Raw genomic sequence first — 16,257 nt, 5'->3', positions numbered from 1 at the left:
TTTCTGATTCCCTGTTATCAATATCTTCCTGATCCTGATGTACCAGTTGCCTCCTTACCGCTATAAATATTGAAAGCTCTTAGAAGCTCCTGCTATGGATATGGTTGTCCTAGTTTGTGCACTTCAAATAAATGAAGATAACACAGGTTGGAATGCAAGTTGCCGGCAAAAACATCTTTGCAGAAAGAACTCCGGAGACCATTTCTCGTACTACGAACAATGCTGCAGGAACACCTTGGGAATTGTTCCACTCTCACGTACTCCATTCTATTTTGCTTTTATTCGTATGCGAAAATCATTAACTGTAACCACTTTTCCGCTTAGAGATATAATATTTGTTTACGTATTTCCTATTGTGGCTGTTGATAATTTTTTTTAATCCGATCCCTAAAACTCTGCGGATGAAAAATTCTTTCTCAGTTGCTTTCTTCTGCATTGATAGGATATGTTGCAGACAAACAGGGCTCAGCATTGAATGTATCCGGGGAATGTAGGATTAGTGTATATGTGCATCCTGGAAATTTTCGGGTCTTCTGTCTTGCAAAAGTCCGAAACATGAGACTTTTATTTTCCGTCAAAATAAAACTGGAATTTTTACATCCAGCTACATAAATCAAATTTTCAAACAACTGCTCCTACTGTAACTTAGAATTTGCCAAGAGATGTTGGTATTACTTTCCATTCAGTTCTCCTCGTAACTTTCTTCCTTACCTTCTGTTTGTTATAGCGTACCTGATTTAGCTATCGTGTTTACTTCAATATCAAGGTACAAACATGACAAATTTCTGTAGTTTTGAGACGTAAAGGAGAATAATATGGACGCCCCTGTGCGACTAAATTTTAACTGAACATTTTGCGGAAAGTACGAGACACTCAGCTTCCAGGAAAAATGTGTCTGTCCACATTATCAACTGCAGCTATGCATTCCATCTTTTGAATATTTACATCCGTGCACCCAAACGTTTTATGCTTTACCGCTGGTTTGTTGGGTCAGCCAGTCCTGATGGTTAAGCACAAATGAAAAATAAAGCACAGATGAAAATTAAATAAAAGTTAAATTAAAGCAGACGTTACAACTAGAACATAAATACAACACAAGTCGGAAATAAAAACAAAATTCAAACACATACTTAGGCTCGACTTATTGGTGATTTGTGGCTATACCAGCTACTGCTTGAATTCCAAATTTCCGCGAGTCCGCTTCGCAGCCTGGCATTTAACCTTAAACAGAAATTTGCAAAGTTTTTCAGGTTTCTTGGCAGAGCAAAAAATAAATAAAAAGCACAATAAGCGATTAAATAAATGCAGGCTGGATCAGGTTATTAGACCTGTCTTGTCTTGGTCAAAGCAGGGGCCAATTTCGGAAAGTTCCACCGCCGAGATTAGGTTGAACCTGATTTGATATAAAGAAAGGAAAATTCAGCACTTTTGCAACAGTGGATTGACCAGCTTCTCGGGCACAGTTATTCGCATTATAATTTCATCCTAGAAGTTTTATACGAGACACTGCAGCATCAAAGAACCAGGAAAGCACATTCCAAAACGACGCCGGAATCTAACGAATCCTCAGGAGACAACCGCAAGGTTGCCTCTGCTCAGCAAGAGGCCTTGCAGAACTACGAGGCCCTTAGAAAGCTCTATCACGCACCAAGTAGCACGCAGAAGCTGATTTACGACTTTGTGCTTTGGTGCCTGGAGTTCATCTTCAGCTGTTTTTTCAGGGAGATTCGCACGAGGGGTGCGTTCCGTATTCCGAAAACAGGCCCGGTGATATTTGTGGCTGCACCGCACGCAAACCAGTTCGTGGACCCGTTAATTCTCCAAATGCAGATCAAGCGTGAGGTTGGACGCCGTGTTTCTTTCCTCATCGCAGAAAAATCGTACAAGAAGCGGGTCATAGGCGACTTATCACGGTGCCAGCTTTCGATCCCGGTGAAGCGAGCCCAGGACAACTTGAAGGCTGCAGACGGCAAGATCAAAATGGATCCTGGCGATTCTTTGCACATCTTGGGAGACGATAATACAGCTTTTAGGTCGCAGTGCCAGCCCAAGAGTCTGTTAGCATTGCCCCATTCGCTGGGGGTGGGCCAGGTGGGCCGAATTGTCGATGACCACGAGCTTTATCTTCGCAAACCGTTTAGATTTTCAAACGAAGAGGCCCGTAGTGTGGGTGAAAAGCTGTTTGCACGCGGTACACCGTTCAAAACGGCTCCCAAGGTGGACCAGGCGGAGGTTTACGCCCAGGTGTTCGAGCACTTGGCACGGGGCAACTGCCTAGGCGTTTTTTCGGAGGGCGGGTCGCACGACAGGCCGGATTTGCTCCCCCTAAAGGCCGGCGTCGCCATTATGGCGTTAGGTGCGATGGATGCGAATCCGGGGTGTTCCGTGTGCATCACGCCATGTGGCATGAACTATTTCCACGCGGACAGGTTCCGCTCGCGGGCAGTGGTGGAGTTTGGGCCGCCGATTGAGATCTCAAAGGAGACGGTGGACCTGTATGCGAATGCAGAAACATCCAGAGATGCAGTGAGGCAGCTCTTGGACACCATAACGAAGGCTCTCAAGGCTGTCACGGTGACCTGCCCAGACTTCGAGACGCTCCTGGTGGTCCAGACCGCCCGCAGGTTGTACTCGCACAGCTTTTCCGCCCACTTGTCGCCCCCAGCCATCGTGGAAATGAACAGAAGGCTTCTTCACGGCTACACCACGTTCCAGGACAACGCACGGATCCAGAAACTGCGGGCTGCCATCCTTCACTACAACCAGGAGCTCCGGTCTTTCCAGATTCCGGACCACTTGGTTGAGCAGCAGCACACACAGCAACGCAGCAAGTTGCATGTACTGTTCAGACTCGTGTCTGTCGTGGTGCGGGTCGGGTTTCTAGGGGCATTGGCCCTCCCTGGAAGCATATTGTTCCTGCCCGTTTTCGTTACGGCCAAGGTCATCTCAGAGAGAAAGAGGAAAGCTGCCCTTGCAGCGTCAACCGTGAAGATTCACGCCAGGGACGTCATTGCCACATGGAAGATTCTAGTGGGCATGCTCTTGGCACCGCTCCTCTACACGTTGTACTCGTTTGTTGGTGCGTATCTGCTTCGAAAGTACTGTGCAAGCAGCCTCTCACTGTGGAAAACAGTGCCGCTTCTCTACCTGGTGTGTGCGTGCATCACGTACTCGGCACTTGTGTTCGGGGACCGCGGGGCCGACCTCATCCGCTCGATAAAGCCGCTCAGGCTCATGCTTGTGGGAAATAAGGGCTTCGCCGATTTGCAGCTTGAGAGAACACTGCTTGCTGGTGAGATTACCTCGGTCATCAACGAGTATGGCCCCCAGTTATACGCGGACTTCAATCTCCGGAGCTACAAGGATGCCGAGCAGTTGGCCAGGGAGGCCAAGTATGCGACCGAGGATGAGTACGAGGAGGCAAAGACCCAGAGGCTCCGGAGGAGAAGAGCAAGAAGAAAAGCTGCCAAGAAAGCTGCCAGGCCCATCAAGGTGGGCGAGGTTCCGATTCTCCAGGATGATTCTTCGTCTTCGGGCATTGGATTGTCGAGTTCTTCGTCCAGTGAGGTGGAATCGTTGGTTTCCGACTCGGAAGGTGAGCCCGGGCCGGGATTCCGCGACTCGCTCAGCCTGGTCCACGATAAAATCATTGACAGCAACCGTAGGAGGGCCGAGTGAGGATATGTGTTGATATTGGAGTGATTGATGTATTAACATTAGGATTAATGTATTAACATTGGGATTAATGTATTGCTATCGGGGTGATTAGTGTATTAACATTAAAGTAAAGGTAAGCATAAATCAATGTATCAATCTTAGGAGAAAGGAGTGAGTATATGTATTGGTATGAGGCAGTGTGTTGTGAGAGAGCAAAGATGGATGTATTATTACTCAGATGGATAAAATTAATGTGTTGATATTGGGGTGATTAATGTGTTGATATTGGGGTAATTAATGTATTGATATTAGGAGTGATATTAATGTATTGATATTAGGAGGGATATTATTGTATCGATATTAGGAGGGATATTAATGTATTAATATTATGTTACATTGTCGTATCGTTAAATTATTCTAAATATCATTTCAAAAGGAGCTCCAGTCCCAGTCGATGGGAACGCCCGACTGCGGCTTGAGCGTATCTCTTCTTGCAGATCCTTTTTTACCGCCGGCTTGGTCTGCTGCAGACCCCAAGTTGTGGTCTCTAGTTGAGTGAAGCTTTACGAAGTCTTCGTATTTCTGGGCACACGAGGCACAAACTTTGCAGAGGAATTTTTTGTCGGTGGAGGTGGTTGCATTAGCATTATTTTGATTGCTTCCGTGATTCATCACATCACCCCCACCATAATTCATCTCATTACCTTCTTCACGATTCATCTGACTACTTTCATCATGATTCATCTCATCACCTCTATAATTCTCACTCTCACTTCCATCGCCCTCCCCATTCGATCCAAAAACAGCAAAGTGCGCCTGCTGGTCCAAGTATATGTAATTGCGTAGGCAGTCACTGCAGAAAATGTCCCCGCAGTACCGGCAGTGGTGCTTACGGCGGACGGGAGTCAGGTAGTTGAGCAGCCGGCCGCAGTGGTGGCAGCTGTACCGGGCAGAATCCGGCCGCCAGTGCCGCCTGGTGGGCCCGGGCCCGGCCTCGCGGTCGCCCGGTGGGCTGCCCCGTAAAAAATTCCAGTACGAAGAAATCGACCCGAGCGACCCCACAGACGATGCCGACCCGGTGGAAACCAGTCGGGGGCGGGCCACCTGCCCGGTGTCGGCACCAGGCCGCCCGGTGTCCAGGTCGGTCAGCGTGGTGGTGGACCGGAGAACCGCCGGGGTGTACAAGGGCCTTCTTTGGATGTTGATCTGCTTCAAATCGGCACAAGACTCATCTCTGAAGGGTGAGGATGAGCCCCTGTATCCGGACATCGGGGCGGACGCCGACACGTCGAAGGGCGCGTCGAGAATGGTGGACGGGTGGAGAGAAGGCACTGGTCTGGGCTGCAGGCCCTGCGAGCGGTATCTGCCGGGAGGGTGCCTGGTAGCGGCACTGGGAAGCCTGGTAGACGCGCCGAGCGTCCCGAAAGTTCCACCTGGCACTCTACCGGGCGTCGCAGTAACGCTACCAGAATCTCCACCGGAGGTTCGGCCAAAATGCCTACCGGGCGTCGCGGTGACTTCACCGGGGGTGGTAATAACTTTACCGGGAGTCCTACCGGGCGTCCCGCGTACACCGCCCACCTGTCCTGGCCTCCTCCCGTTCTGCACAAAGTCCCTGGGGGATATGCGAGCAGGGTGCTCATGAGGGGGCTGATATGGCAATGCTTTGCCTACAAACCTGTTGATGTTTTTCATTTCATTGCCGATATCACTATTTCCCATTTCACTACTCATTTCACTATTTCCCACATCACTATTTCCCACATTTCTCACTTCTCTAATTTCAGCATTTCCCACATTTCTCCCATTTCTCACTTCACCCTTTTCACCATCCCCAACCTCACTCCCTCCACTCGACTGCGACAACTGAATACTCGCATACAGCGGATTCATCGCATTGTGCCTCTGCCCATCCACATTCGGCACCATATCCTCCGCATTCTGCACCATGCCGTACTGCTGCATTCTCGCCAGCGTCCGCTGCCGGCTGTCCGCCTCTCTCCCAGCCTTATTTGCCTCCTGGGCTGCCCCTCCTCGGTAATCGACCGCTTCCCTCCTTAAATACTCCGTGCCGTCTTTTCCGCCATTTTCCACCCCGGTTTTGCTCATCACGCCACCGCCACCGGCAACCTGCCCATCCGCCTGACTCCCCACGGGCGAGTTTGTGGCCTCCCGGCTCGTATCTACCTCCTCCTTTGTGTATTCATGGCTCTGTGACTCTATTGAGCTCTCCTCAGACTGGCCCCCAGAACTTGAGCTTGAACTGCCCGAATTCCGCTCCAACCTGTGCACCCCTGCTTTCGCTGCTGTCCTGTTACTGCTATCCATCCGCTGGAGATGCAGACTTCCGTTTATTGCACCTGATGTCATCTAATGTTCCACTTAAATGTGATGAAGTATGGCCTTGTGTTCAATTCGCCTCTTTCCTCCTCTGCCTTTTCGTTTATCGCGCTGTGCTGTAATCTACCCTAAATCTGGTATGTATGCCACCGGCCGAGTGCTGTGCAACTGTAATTCACAGAGATTATCCCCGTTTGAAATATATATGTGTCCAAGAGTCAGCTCACTATTTCAGGGCAATAAAAGATTAAAATTCACTGATTATAAGTAATCGCGATAAAAAAAAAAAAATGTGTATGTAGTCTGATAAAAAATGAAATTGCCGAGCACAAATGAAAAAGAAGAAAGAAAATCTGCATGAAATGTAGAAGAAATGCTGCGTGGAAATAATAATAAAATTACCAGTACCCGGAAAATATCCCAGTACACACATTCACGATGATAAGTGTACTTGGGATTTGACCAATTTGCTTTTCACAAAATGTTCACATATTTTATTAAAAAAGTGTAGGTATGCATATTTCGGGAATTACAATCCCAAATTAAAGCTGTCTGTAAATCTTTATTTCTATTACCAGCTTCAAAATCAGGGATTGGATTTGAATTATACGCAGATTCGTGAAAAAACAACGCAAACTTTTCATTTTCACACCAAAGAATTCTCCATATTAGCACATAATTATCCACATTACAAATAATTATTCACCTTAGAAATAATTTATTACTATCTACAATATGACTACTTTATGTATGTACATTCTAACTATCGCAATTCTGATTTGTATACTTTCTCCAATCCACCTTGCCAATCTCTCCAGTACTTTATTTTACCCACATAGTTACTAAACTAATCCTCCAGATCAAATTCCTTCCCCAAAATCATCGTAATACCCATGTTGTCAAAATCTGTACTTCATCCTGCCTTACATAAAAGTTTGTCGTGACACCTTGGAACCGGGCTGTGCAGTCCGATATTACCCTGTTTTCCACGTGGCCACACTAACCAAAGAGGTTTATTGCCCCAAATACGCTTGCTCTTGTTTCATTCCACTTCCAGCCGAGACTGTGTACTTTGTACAGACGTCTCTCTACTGTATGCACACATAGTTAGTACTACTCATTACTTACTCGGTACACAGCCCGGCTTTTCATATTCCAATTTCACGAATAGCGAGGACACGTCTAAAAAAAAAAGCGAGGGACGAAAAACTAAAAAAAAAACTACCTAGGAAAATAACTGACATGAACAACCAGGCTCATCTCGAACACCAGCAGTCCAAACTTAGTGCATTTATATTACAGTTGAGGAAGTACTTTGCCCTGAAACATTCATTTTCAGACAAAATGCTCTGCACAGTCGACAAGGAGGGATATATTCGCGTCGATGGGCGTCTGTTGGCAGCATTCAAGATCTTGCTCAAGACAGCCATTTTCGTTTCGATCTCCTTTGCGGCAGTTTCATCACGGTTGTTTTCCGTCATAAGGTTTGAATCCATTATCCATGAATTCGATCCCTGGTTCAACTATCGTGCAACGAAATATTTGGTGACGCATTCATTCTACAAGTTTCTCAATTGGTTTGATGACAAAACTTGGTACCCATTAGGCCGTGTCACAGGAGGCACGCTTTATCCTGGACTTATGGTCACATCTTCCGTGTTGTATCATCTCCTCCACAAGTTTGGGCTTCCAATTGATGTCAGAAACATTTGCGTGCTTCTTGCACCAGCATTTTCCTCAGTTACTGCACTAGCCACGTATCTTCTCACTTTGGAGATTTCAGACACTGTCAAAGGTCTTCGCTTCAAGAAAACGGCAGCCTTCTTCAGTGCACTATTCATGGCAATAGTGCCAGGCTACATTTCACGTTCCGTGGCTGGCTCATACGATAACGAGGCAATTGCCATCACTTTGTTGATGTTGACGTTTTATTTCTGGATCAAAGCCGTTCGCCATGGCTCTGTTTTCTATGCTTCTCTCACAGCCTTGAGTTACTTCTACATGGTTAGTGCCTGGGGTGGATACGTGTTCATCACCAACATGATTCCATTGCACGTTTTCATTTTGGTCCTCATGGGTCGCTTTTCCTACAAGTTGTACACTTCTTACTGCACATGGTACGTTCTGGGAACAGTTATGTCGATGCAGATCCCATTTGTCGGTTTCCTCCCTATAAGATCAAACGACCATATGGCTTCACTTGGAATATTCGGCCTCTTGCAGCTAGTCTTGGTTGCAAACTACCTCAAGCGTGTGTTAACCGCTGAGAAATTCCACCGTCTTATGATTGCTTCCGGATTCCTCGTCTTCACGTTGGGAATAGCCGCCATAGTCGTGGCCACCAAAGTTGGCCTCATTGCTCCCTGGACAGGAAGATTCTACTCTCTTTGGGATACGTCCTATGCCAAAATCCACATTCCAATCATTGCCTCTGTCTCTGAGCATCAGCCTACACCTTGGGCCTCGTTCTTTTTCGATATGAACTTCCTGGTGTGGCTTTTCCCGGTTGGAGTCTTCCTCTGCTTCCAGGACTTGTCAAACGAGTCCGTCTTTATCATCATCTACTCAGTTTTGGCATCATATTTTGCCGGTGTCATGATCAGATTGATGCTTACTCTTTCTCCGGTCGTTTGCATCTGCGCCGGACTTTGCTTGGGCAGAATTTGTGGAATTTACATGGACTTCAGGGATGAGATTTCCGCCAAGGCCCAGAAATCCGCCTCGCGTGTCTTTTCTCTTGTTTCCAAGTTGCTCGTTAGTGCTTCCGTGATCTTCTACTTGTACTACTATGTGCAGCACTGCACATGGGTCACTTCAAATGCTTACTCGTCCCCATCTGTCGTTTTGGCATCCAAACTTCCAGATGGTAGCAATACTATCATTGATGATTTCAGAGAAGCTTACTACTGGCTACGTATGAACACTGCCGAGGATTCCAAGGTGATGGCCTGGTGGGATTATGGATACCAAATCGGTGGAATGGCCAACAGAACGACTTTTGTTGACAACAACACTTGGAACAACACTCACATTGCCACTGTTGGTAAAGCAATGTCTGTTGGTGAGAGGGAGTCCGAAGTGATAATGAGAAGATTGGGTGTGGACTACGTTTTAATCATTTTCGGAGGTTTGATCGGGTATTCCGGTGATGACCTCAACAAATTCCTATGGATGATTCGTATTGCCCATGGAATATGGCCAGATGAGGTAGACGAGACCAAGTTTTTCACTGGAGATGGAAACTACAGGGTTGATGATCTTGCCTCACAAACGATGAAGGACTCCCTCATGTACAAGATGAGCTACTACAGGCTGTCCGAGGCATTTGGAGGATCAGATCCTGTCGATAGGGTCAGAAGACAGAGATTGAGCCGGCCATATGCGGAAAGCATACACTTGGATGTTTTAGATGAGGTGTTCACCAGTGAAAACTGGATTGTCCGTATTTATAAGCTCAAGGACCCTGACAATTTTGGAAGAGACTTGGTGTCGATTGGTGAGGAGAATCTAGCAGGAAAAAGCAGAAGAGCATTAAGAAAATTGACGCGGACAAAGCCTGATACCCAGTTGAACTTATTGTAAGCATCTAAAGTTGTTGATATAAAGTAAAGGAAAATATTGAACAGATTGAAGTGGTTGTCGTATTACAGGAATTTAGTGGTAGCACTTTTAATGATTCAGTAAAGGATGTAGTACACTTCAAAAAGCTCAAAATAGACGTTAGCAAGAACTCCGTAGAGGAACCAACGTTACGTTTAAAACCGTCTAAAGAAGTATTACAGTAGCATTTATCTATTTATGTAGTGTGTGCAATACCCGTGCATGGGGGAATGTGCACTTATTTACTCTGATTTAGGGAACATGTATAACTGACACACATCTACCACGGACATATTCGGAGTGCTCCTCTCCTATCGAAAAAACATATATCTCATTGCCGACTAGCAGTTAATAACGGAAATTTGGAAATCGCCGCTTTTTCATTATTAAGTCATTTTGTGCATTATTAGTTTTCCCGATCAACTATAGCCGAATGAAAAGACACGGAAATCGGTAAAAAAGTGACAAAAAAATGTGGGGTGAGCAATTTCAGAAGGCCGACATATTACAATAGAAAATATATATTTGAGAATTGGTAGCGACCAGGAAGGAAACATGACAAATCAGAATAAACAGCCACAAACACACTAGAAAACTTTGAATGCTTGACAATGCTGAAATATAAAGAATACAAATATAAGAAGTCTAAATATAAAGGCCAAAGCATAAAAGGTCCAAGTATAACCTAACTAGTAGCCAATCAAAATGCATCGGCACTAAGGAATAAACTGCGGGAAAAAAAAGGAAATGAAGGAAATAAAACGGAACGAACACATTAATAATTAGATAATGCAATGAGAGATATATTTCGTCACCTCACTTCTTTCAGGCGACATTATTAGTAAGACCTAAAAATGCGTGCTTAATAATAGGTAGCTGAATTAAATAAGATTTTATTGTATCCCCACAAAGTTCGGAAGAAAAGAGCAGAGCAACCTCGATTGGGAAAACCCGCAGAAAAATTTAGGGGACCCCGGGTGTCTGGTTTTTAAGGTATAAAAGAGAGTCAATATTCCCAACAATTTGCATAATCTGATCCACATTTGTAACTCTGCTTCAACGAAGAGTTTTACAGTACGATTGCTACGAGTATTATCGGTACAAGGCAAGAAAAAACCGCAAATAGGAATAAAACATACGCAATATGAAAACAGTATTCGTCACAGGAGCAACCGGCACAATAGGCAGTGTCACAGTTGATGAGTTGCTAAAGAAGGGTTACAAGGTGATTGGATTGGCCAAATCTGAAGGTTCTGCAGACAAGCTTAGGGCAAAAGGATGTGGTGTTATCATGGGTGATCTAAATGACAAGGATGCACTAAGAAAAGGAGCAACCGAGGCAGACGGTGTTATACACTTAGCATTTATTCCGGACTACGAACACATGGATCGATGCCTTAAAGTGGATAAGCAGGCGAGTGCAGTTATGCTTGAGGCAATGAAGGGCACAGACAAGCCGTTTGTGAATATTGTTGGCACATTAGTTTTGTCCAACGAGTCAGGAAAACCTTCTGATGAAAATACTCCATACTCCAAGGCATCAGGATTTGGCGAAAGGGCAATTAACGAGCAGGCAGCACTTGATTTCGCCAAGCAGGGTGTCAGAGCCATGTCTGTCAGATTTCCACCCACTGTCCATGGTAAGGGAGACACCCGTGCATGGATTCCCGTCCTTGTCAAATCTTGCCATGATAACGGAGTCTCGATCTATATCGGAAAAGGAGAGAACAGATGGCCTGCTGTGAACCTCGAGGATGCGGCAAACTTCTTGGTTCTTGCACTTGAGAATGGAAAACCAGGTAAAAAGTACAACTGCATCGGTGAAACTGGCATTCCTTTCAAGAACATTGCTGTGGCAATCGCTTCAAAGCAGATTCTTCCAATAAAAACAATGCGTGTTGAGGAAGCCTCCAAGTATTTGGGATTCTTGGCTTATGTCATGGCTATGGACTGCCCAACATTGTCGGATATATCACAGAAGGAACTTGGATGGACTCCTACCCATAATACCTTGGAGCAGGACATTGCAGATTACTACTAAGTACTACTTATACATGATGATAAAATTGAGCATGACCACTAACGACCGTACATTGTAGAATCCCAAATGACGACTAAACTACTACTTTTACACCACATAAACTTTTATCCAAAATCATAAATTCATTAGTAGTACATAAATAAGTGTCCAAGTCAACAAAATTTCCAAGCTACCAGAGCCGAAAATTTTGCTCATTGACTTCTCCACCTCTGATACTTACGAGCAATAAGCTCGTTCAACGTGTGCCCTGGCTCACGGCCAACTCGCCGCTCATATAAATAATAAGCTGCAACACCCATCGAAATAGCAAATATTGGATCCATCCATCTGTTTGCAAGATGTTAGTAACACAAATAAGGTCAAAAGAAGCCGTGCTTCACAATTTCACTCCTCGCAATATACTTTATCTTTCAGTAGGAAGGCAACATAAGTTTGTAATCAACGCCCAGGGGGCTAAGAGATTGTTCACTCATATGTTAAATCATCATTGAGATTTGTATTTTTTGAAGAATAAACAAGTGTATCTTTTCAAACTCTACTTACTTAGAAATTAGATGAGGGTAGTGCTGAAACTGTTGCACTGCAGGCGACATCATTTTCGGACTGGATAGATGAGGAAAGGAAGAGTAGAACTATTTTTAAAGTTAAAATAAGTAAAGTGGTGCTAAGAAGACAGAAGTAAATTAATAACGAGCGTCCAATATACTGGAAGAAAAAAAAAGTTCAAAAAAATTTGTTTCTTAGCTTTTTTTCATTCAGCGGGTTCCAGCATCAATATAGTGAGGGCTTCGGCATACTTTTTCAGAGCGGATTTCAAAGCTCAGGTCACGTGATAAAAATAAGACGCGTGAATATAATTGCTGGACCACCAATATCAGCTTATAATACATTTTGATTCAAATGATTCAAGATCGAAGAGATACTTTTGGAGTAAAATGAGTATCACGTACAATTTGGAGCAAAAACAGGAGCTGGGCAATCTGTCTGATGGTGTAACATGCAATATATTACCGGTTCACATTGATTATACTGGATATGTGAGCTCAGGCTCTAATGACTGGAATAGGACTGTTGAACAAACACAAATGACGGATAAATTGAATAAAGGGTGGAATGGAATATCCGAGGAGGATCAGAATAAGCCTGGTGAAGATGCTGGGGTGTTAAACAAAAAGGACGAGCATGCTAATTGTGATACTGATATAAGTAACCCCAAAGATAGGGTAAATGTTGCATATCTACGGGGTAGGCGACTTCTGGGGAGGGAATACAACATTAAAGAGAAGTACAATTATGAAATATCGGTGTTTCAGGAGAAGGACGATGGCATAGGTGGAATTTCGGATGAAAAAATATATGATAGGATTGGTAGAGGTGATAAACTTGTGAGTTATGGACATGACAGTCTTCCAGACATAGAAAGCGACAGTGCGAAAAAGCTAGAAGAATGGCTTGAGTTAAGCAATGCCATTCATGGAAATCAAGAGTAAATGTTGAGTTTCAGGAGAATGAGGAAGATAATTGGGAGTACGATGATGAGTAAATACCGGACATAGGCCAAAATGTTATGCTTGAGGAGTTTGTGTCTATCACATTGCAAGCGAACAATAATTACTGTCTTCATTTCTGCACTGAAAATATCATGACATGTGTATTTGTTTAATTATATAAGATATTCTATAACTTTCGAATGAGATAATAAGATGTCAAGAAAACACCCAGAGATCCAACGAAATATATATATTCTCGTTAAGTTAGTTTCGAAAACTCCTGTGATGACTCAGCATGGGATAAATAATACCGGCGCATATACTTATTTACTAAAATAACTTGCAAAGTAATTAAAAAGACCAAATACTGAAACGCCTAGACTGATCAAAGAGAATAGTAACACAAAATAGATAATTTACAATGCGACTTACGGATAGATAGATGGCATTGCCAGTAATCAGATTGAGTCAGTGTGGGGAAAATGTATTGGACAATAAAGCCAGAAATAATGAGCAACGGCATTTTGGCACGAGAGTGCAGTGAAAAAAAAAAAAAAAAAAATACACCATGCATGAGAGAAAATGGAAATGTGGAGAAGGTCAGAACAGTCAACAATCCTGATGAACCAACATCTGTTCTATTATTTATGTGATTTAAATATAACAGATCATCGGCAATTTTATCAGTCGCGTGGACGACACTATCTTTCCCCATTAAATACTATAATTCCACAAATCGTCACAATAGCACGCTCAAGTATACTTTGATTCCTGATAGTCGATATCTGAGGAAGTGCTGACACAAAAAAAATTCAGGGTACTGACAAGTATTTTCAAAATACCATTTTACTTCACCCCATTTAACAAGACTAGACTAAGAAAACAGCACAATGCCGGTCGAACCAGTTATATGCACAGTTGACGTCGGAACCACGTCAACAAGAGCAATTCTCTTAACGAAAGATGGCAGAGAAATCGCCAAGCATCAGATCGAGTATTCAACATCAGCTCAAGAAGGTTCGAGACGAAACTCACCAACCATTTTCTCCAGTGAGGGTATTGCATTGAATATGAGAGACAACAATCTTGTGATCGAGGATGCACCAAACAACCCAACACTTCTATTTCCGAACCCTGGGTGGGCAGAGTGCAATCCATGCCATATTCTCAACAACGTGATTCAGTGCATGTCTGAATGTGCCATGACACTTGAGATGATCAATAGTGAGGTGCCATTGGACGATTCAGATGCCAGCGAGCAAGTTCAGTATCAGATTGAGGCAATTGGTATTGCCAACATGCGAGAGACCACCATAATATGGTCGAAAAAGACAGGCGTGCCACTATATAACGGCATTGTCTGGAATGACACCCGTACAACACCGTTGATGCTTCAATACAGGAAGGCCACACCCCAGAAGGTGCTAGATGACATGACAGACCGCTCCGGATGCCCTCTTTCTACATACTTCTCTGGCCTAAAGTGGGTCTGGATGTACCAGAATGTGCCAGCAATACGGAAAAGTTACGAATCCGGAGATTGCGACCTCATGTTTGGTACTGTTGACACGTGGTTGATCTACAATCTCACTAGAGAGCACACTTTTGAGACAGACATGTCGAATGCATCGAGAACGGCCATGATGAACCTCCAGACGCACGATTACGACGATCGACTCCTCCGGTTTTTCCAAGTCGACCCCAAGAAGATCAACCTGCCCAAGATCGTCCCTAGCAGCCACTTTTTTGGCTCTTTCAGTATGCCTGACATCAGACGGCTCGACAACCAATTAAAACCGTTGCCAATTGACCAGAAAGACTGCCTCCACCGGATTTTCGACCACATTCCCATCACAGGGTGTCTCGGGGACCAATCGGCATCGCTTGTTGGCCAGATGGCTTTTGATGAAGGTGATGCCAAGTGCACTTATGGCACGGGAGCATTTATGTTGTTCAATGTCGGACCAAAGAAATTCATCTCCCGGCATGGGTTGGTGACCACAGTTGGGTACTGGTTTGATTCGTTAGACCCGGGGGTGGATGGTGAGAATTGCAACAAGCCACATTACTGCTTGGAGGGCTCGATAGCTGTGGCTGGTTCATGTGTGCAGTGGCTTAGAGACAACCTCAAACTTATCGATAAGGCATCTGACATCGGGCCTCTGGCAGCGGCAGCTCCTGACTCCGGAGGTGTGGTGTTTGTTCCTGCTTTCTCGGGCCTTTTTGCACCTTACTGGGATGCATCTACAAGAGGCTCTATTTTTGGCTTGACGCAGTACTCAACTGCTGCACATATAGCGAGAGCAGCCATAGAGGGCGTCTGCTTCCAGGTTAGAGCCATTCTTAAGGCCATGCTAAGTGACCGAGGTTCAGAGACCGGCTTTTTGGACGATAGCACTAAGGGAGAAGGCATCAGCATCAATTCTCTACATGTAGACGGTGGTATGTCCAAATCTGCACACGTCATGCAGATCCAGGCCGATATATTGGGTCCCTGTGTCGACATTAAGCGGGCCAACTACTCCGAATGTACTGCATTGGGTGCTGCAATTGCCGCTGGTTTACAAAAAGATGTCCGATTCTGGAACTCACTCGGTGATGTACGAAGAACTTTGGGTGCAGGAATGAGTGCAAAGAATACATTTCACGCCAGACTCCCAGATGATGAGCGTAGAGCAGCCTGGCACCTCTGGGAGAAGGCTGTGCACAGGGCTCAAGGCTGGCTTAAGGACGAGTAGAGATTATGTACGAGTATAATGTATATAGACTTTGAAGAAACACATCAATACCAAGAAAACTGACAATGCAGGCCGCTGCTAGGCACAATTGGGCTGTGCTGATTTCCTGACCCATGGGCAATTTCCGCTTTTGAATGGGTTACTCTGCGGTTGCTGGGGTTGTATTATGTGCCCCACCTTGTGAAAAAGCAGGCTTTTCTAAAAAAAAAATAAAAAAAAAAGCATCGGCTTTTCAATTTTTTCACATTCTTTTTTCTCCGCCAAGTTTGCTATTTATCCAGAAGTATCCCAAATAGGCAACCCATACGTAATTGTATTAGGAAGCAACCATACAGCTAGGAAGTGGGTTGTGTGGCAAGCATACTTGCTACTTCCACTACAGCGATATATA

General features: G+C 44.7%; 6 protein-coding genes across 6 annotated transcripts; 5 read left to right on the top strand and 1 right to left on the bottom strand.

The window, feature by feature from the left end:
- Positions 1 to 131: 131 nt before the first annotated feature.
- On the top strand, positions 132 to 3,678 carry BRETT_001729 (uncharacterized protein; the record flags this gene model as incomplete). Its single annotated transcript, XM_041280272.1, has 2 exons — positions 132 to 257; positions 1,438 to 3,678. The coding sequence occupies 2 exons, from the start codon at positions 132 to 134 to the stop codon at positions 3,676 to 3,678; spliced, it is 2,367 nt and encodes a 788-aa protein (XP_041135155.1).
- A 408-nt stretch (positions 3,679 to 4,086) lies between these two features.
- Positions 4,087 to 6,027, bottom strand: BRETT_001728 (uncharacterized protein; the record flags this gene model as incomplete). Its single annotated transcript, XM_041280271.1, has 1 exon — positions 4,087 to 6,027. One exon carries the CDS (start codon positions 6,025 to 6,027, stop codon positions 4,087 to 4,089), a length of 1,941 nt encoding a protein of 646 aa, XP_041135154.1.
- Positions 6,028 to 7,239: 1,212 nt separating this feature from the next.
- On the top strand, positions 7,240 to 9,579 carry STT3 (oligosaccharyl transferase stt3 subunit; the record flags this gene model as incomplete). Its single annotated transcript, XM_041280270.1, has 1 exon — positions 7,240 to 9,579. The coding sequence occupies one exon, from the start codon at positions 7,240 to 7,242 to the stop codon at positions 9,577 to 9,579; it is 2,340 nt and encodes a 779-aa protein (XP_041135153.1).
- Positions 9,580 to 10,741: 1,162 nt separating this feature from the next.
- BRETT_001726 (uncharacterized protein) lies at positions 10,742 to 11,638 on the top strand (the record flags this gene model as incomplete). The annotated part of the gene is made up of 1 exon (XM_041280269.1): positions 10,742 to 11,638. One exon carries the CDS (start codon positions 10,742 to 10,744, stop codon positions 11,636 to 11,638), a length of 897 nt encoding a protein of 298 aa, XP_041135152.1.
- Positions 11,639 to 12,573: 935 nt separating this feature from the next.
- Positions 12,574 to 13,128, top strand: BRETT_001725 (uncharacterized protein; the record flags this gene model as incomplete). The annotated part of the gene is made up of 1 exon (XM_041280268.1): positions 12,574 to 13,128. One exon carries the CDS (start codon positions 12,574 to 12,576, stop codon positions 13,126 to 13,128), a length of 555 nt encoding a protein of 184 aa, XP_041135151.1.
- Positions 13,129 to 14,018: 890 nt separating this feature from the next.
- Positions 14,019 to 15,866, top strand: BRETT_001724 (uncharacterized protein; the record flags this gene model as incomplete). The annotated part of the gene is made up of 1 exon (XM_041280267.1): positions 14,019 to 15,866. One exon carries the CDS (start codon positions 14,019 to 14,021, stop codon positions 15,864 to 15,866), a length of 1,848 nt encoding a protein of 615 aa, XP_041135150.1.
- Between the last annotated feature and the right edge of the window lie 391 nt (positions 15,867 to 16,257).

The sequence above is a fragment of the Brettanomyces bruxellensis genome, chromosome 4 (genome assembly GCF_011074885.1).
Source record: "Brettanomyces bruxellensis chromosome 4, complete sequence".
NCBI classification, from domain to species: Eukaryota; Fungi; Ascomycota; class Pichiomycetes; order Pichiales; family Pichiaceae; genus Brettanomyces; species Brettanomyces bruxellensis.
This window is presented reverse-complemented; position numbering and strand designations above follow the sequence as displayed.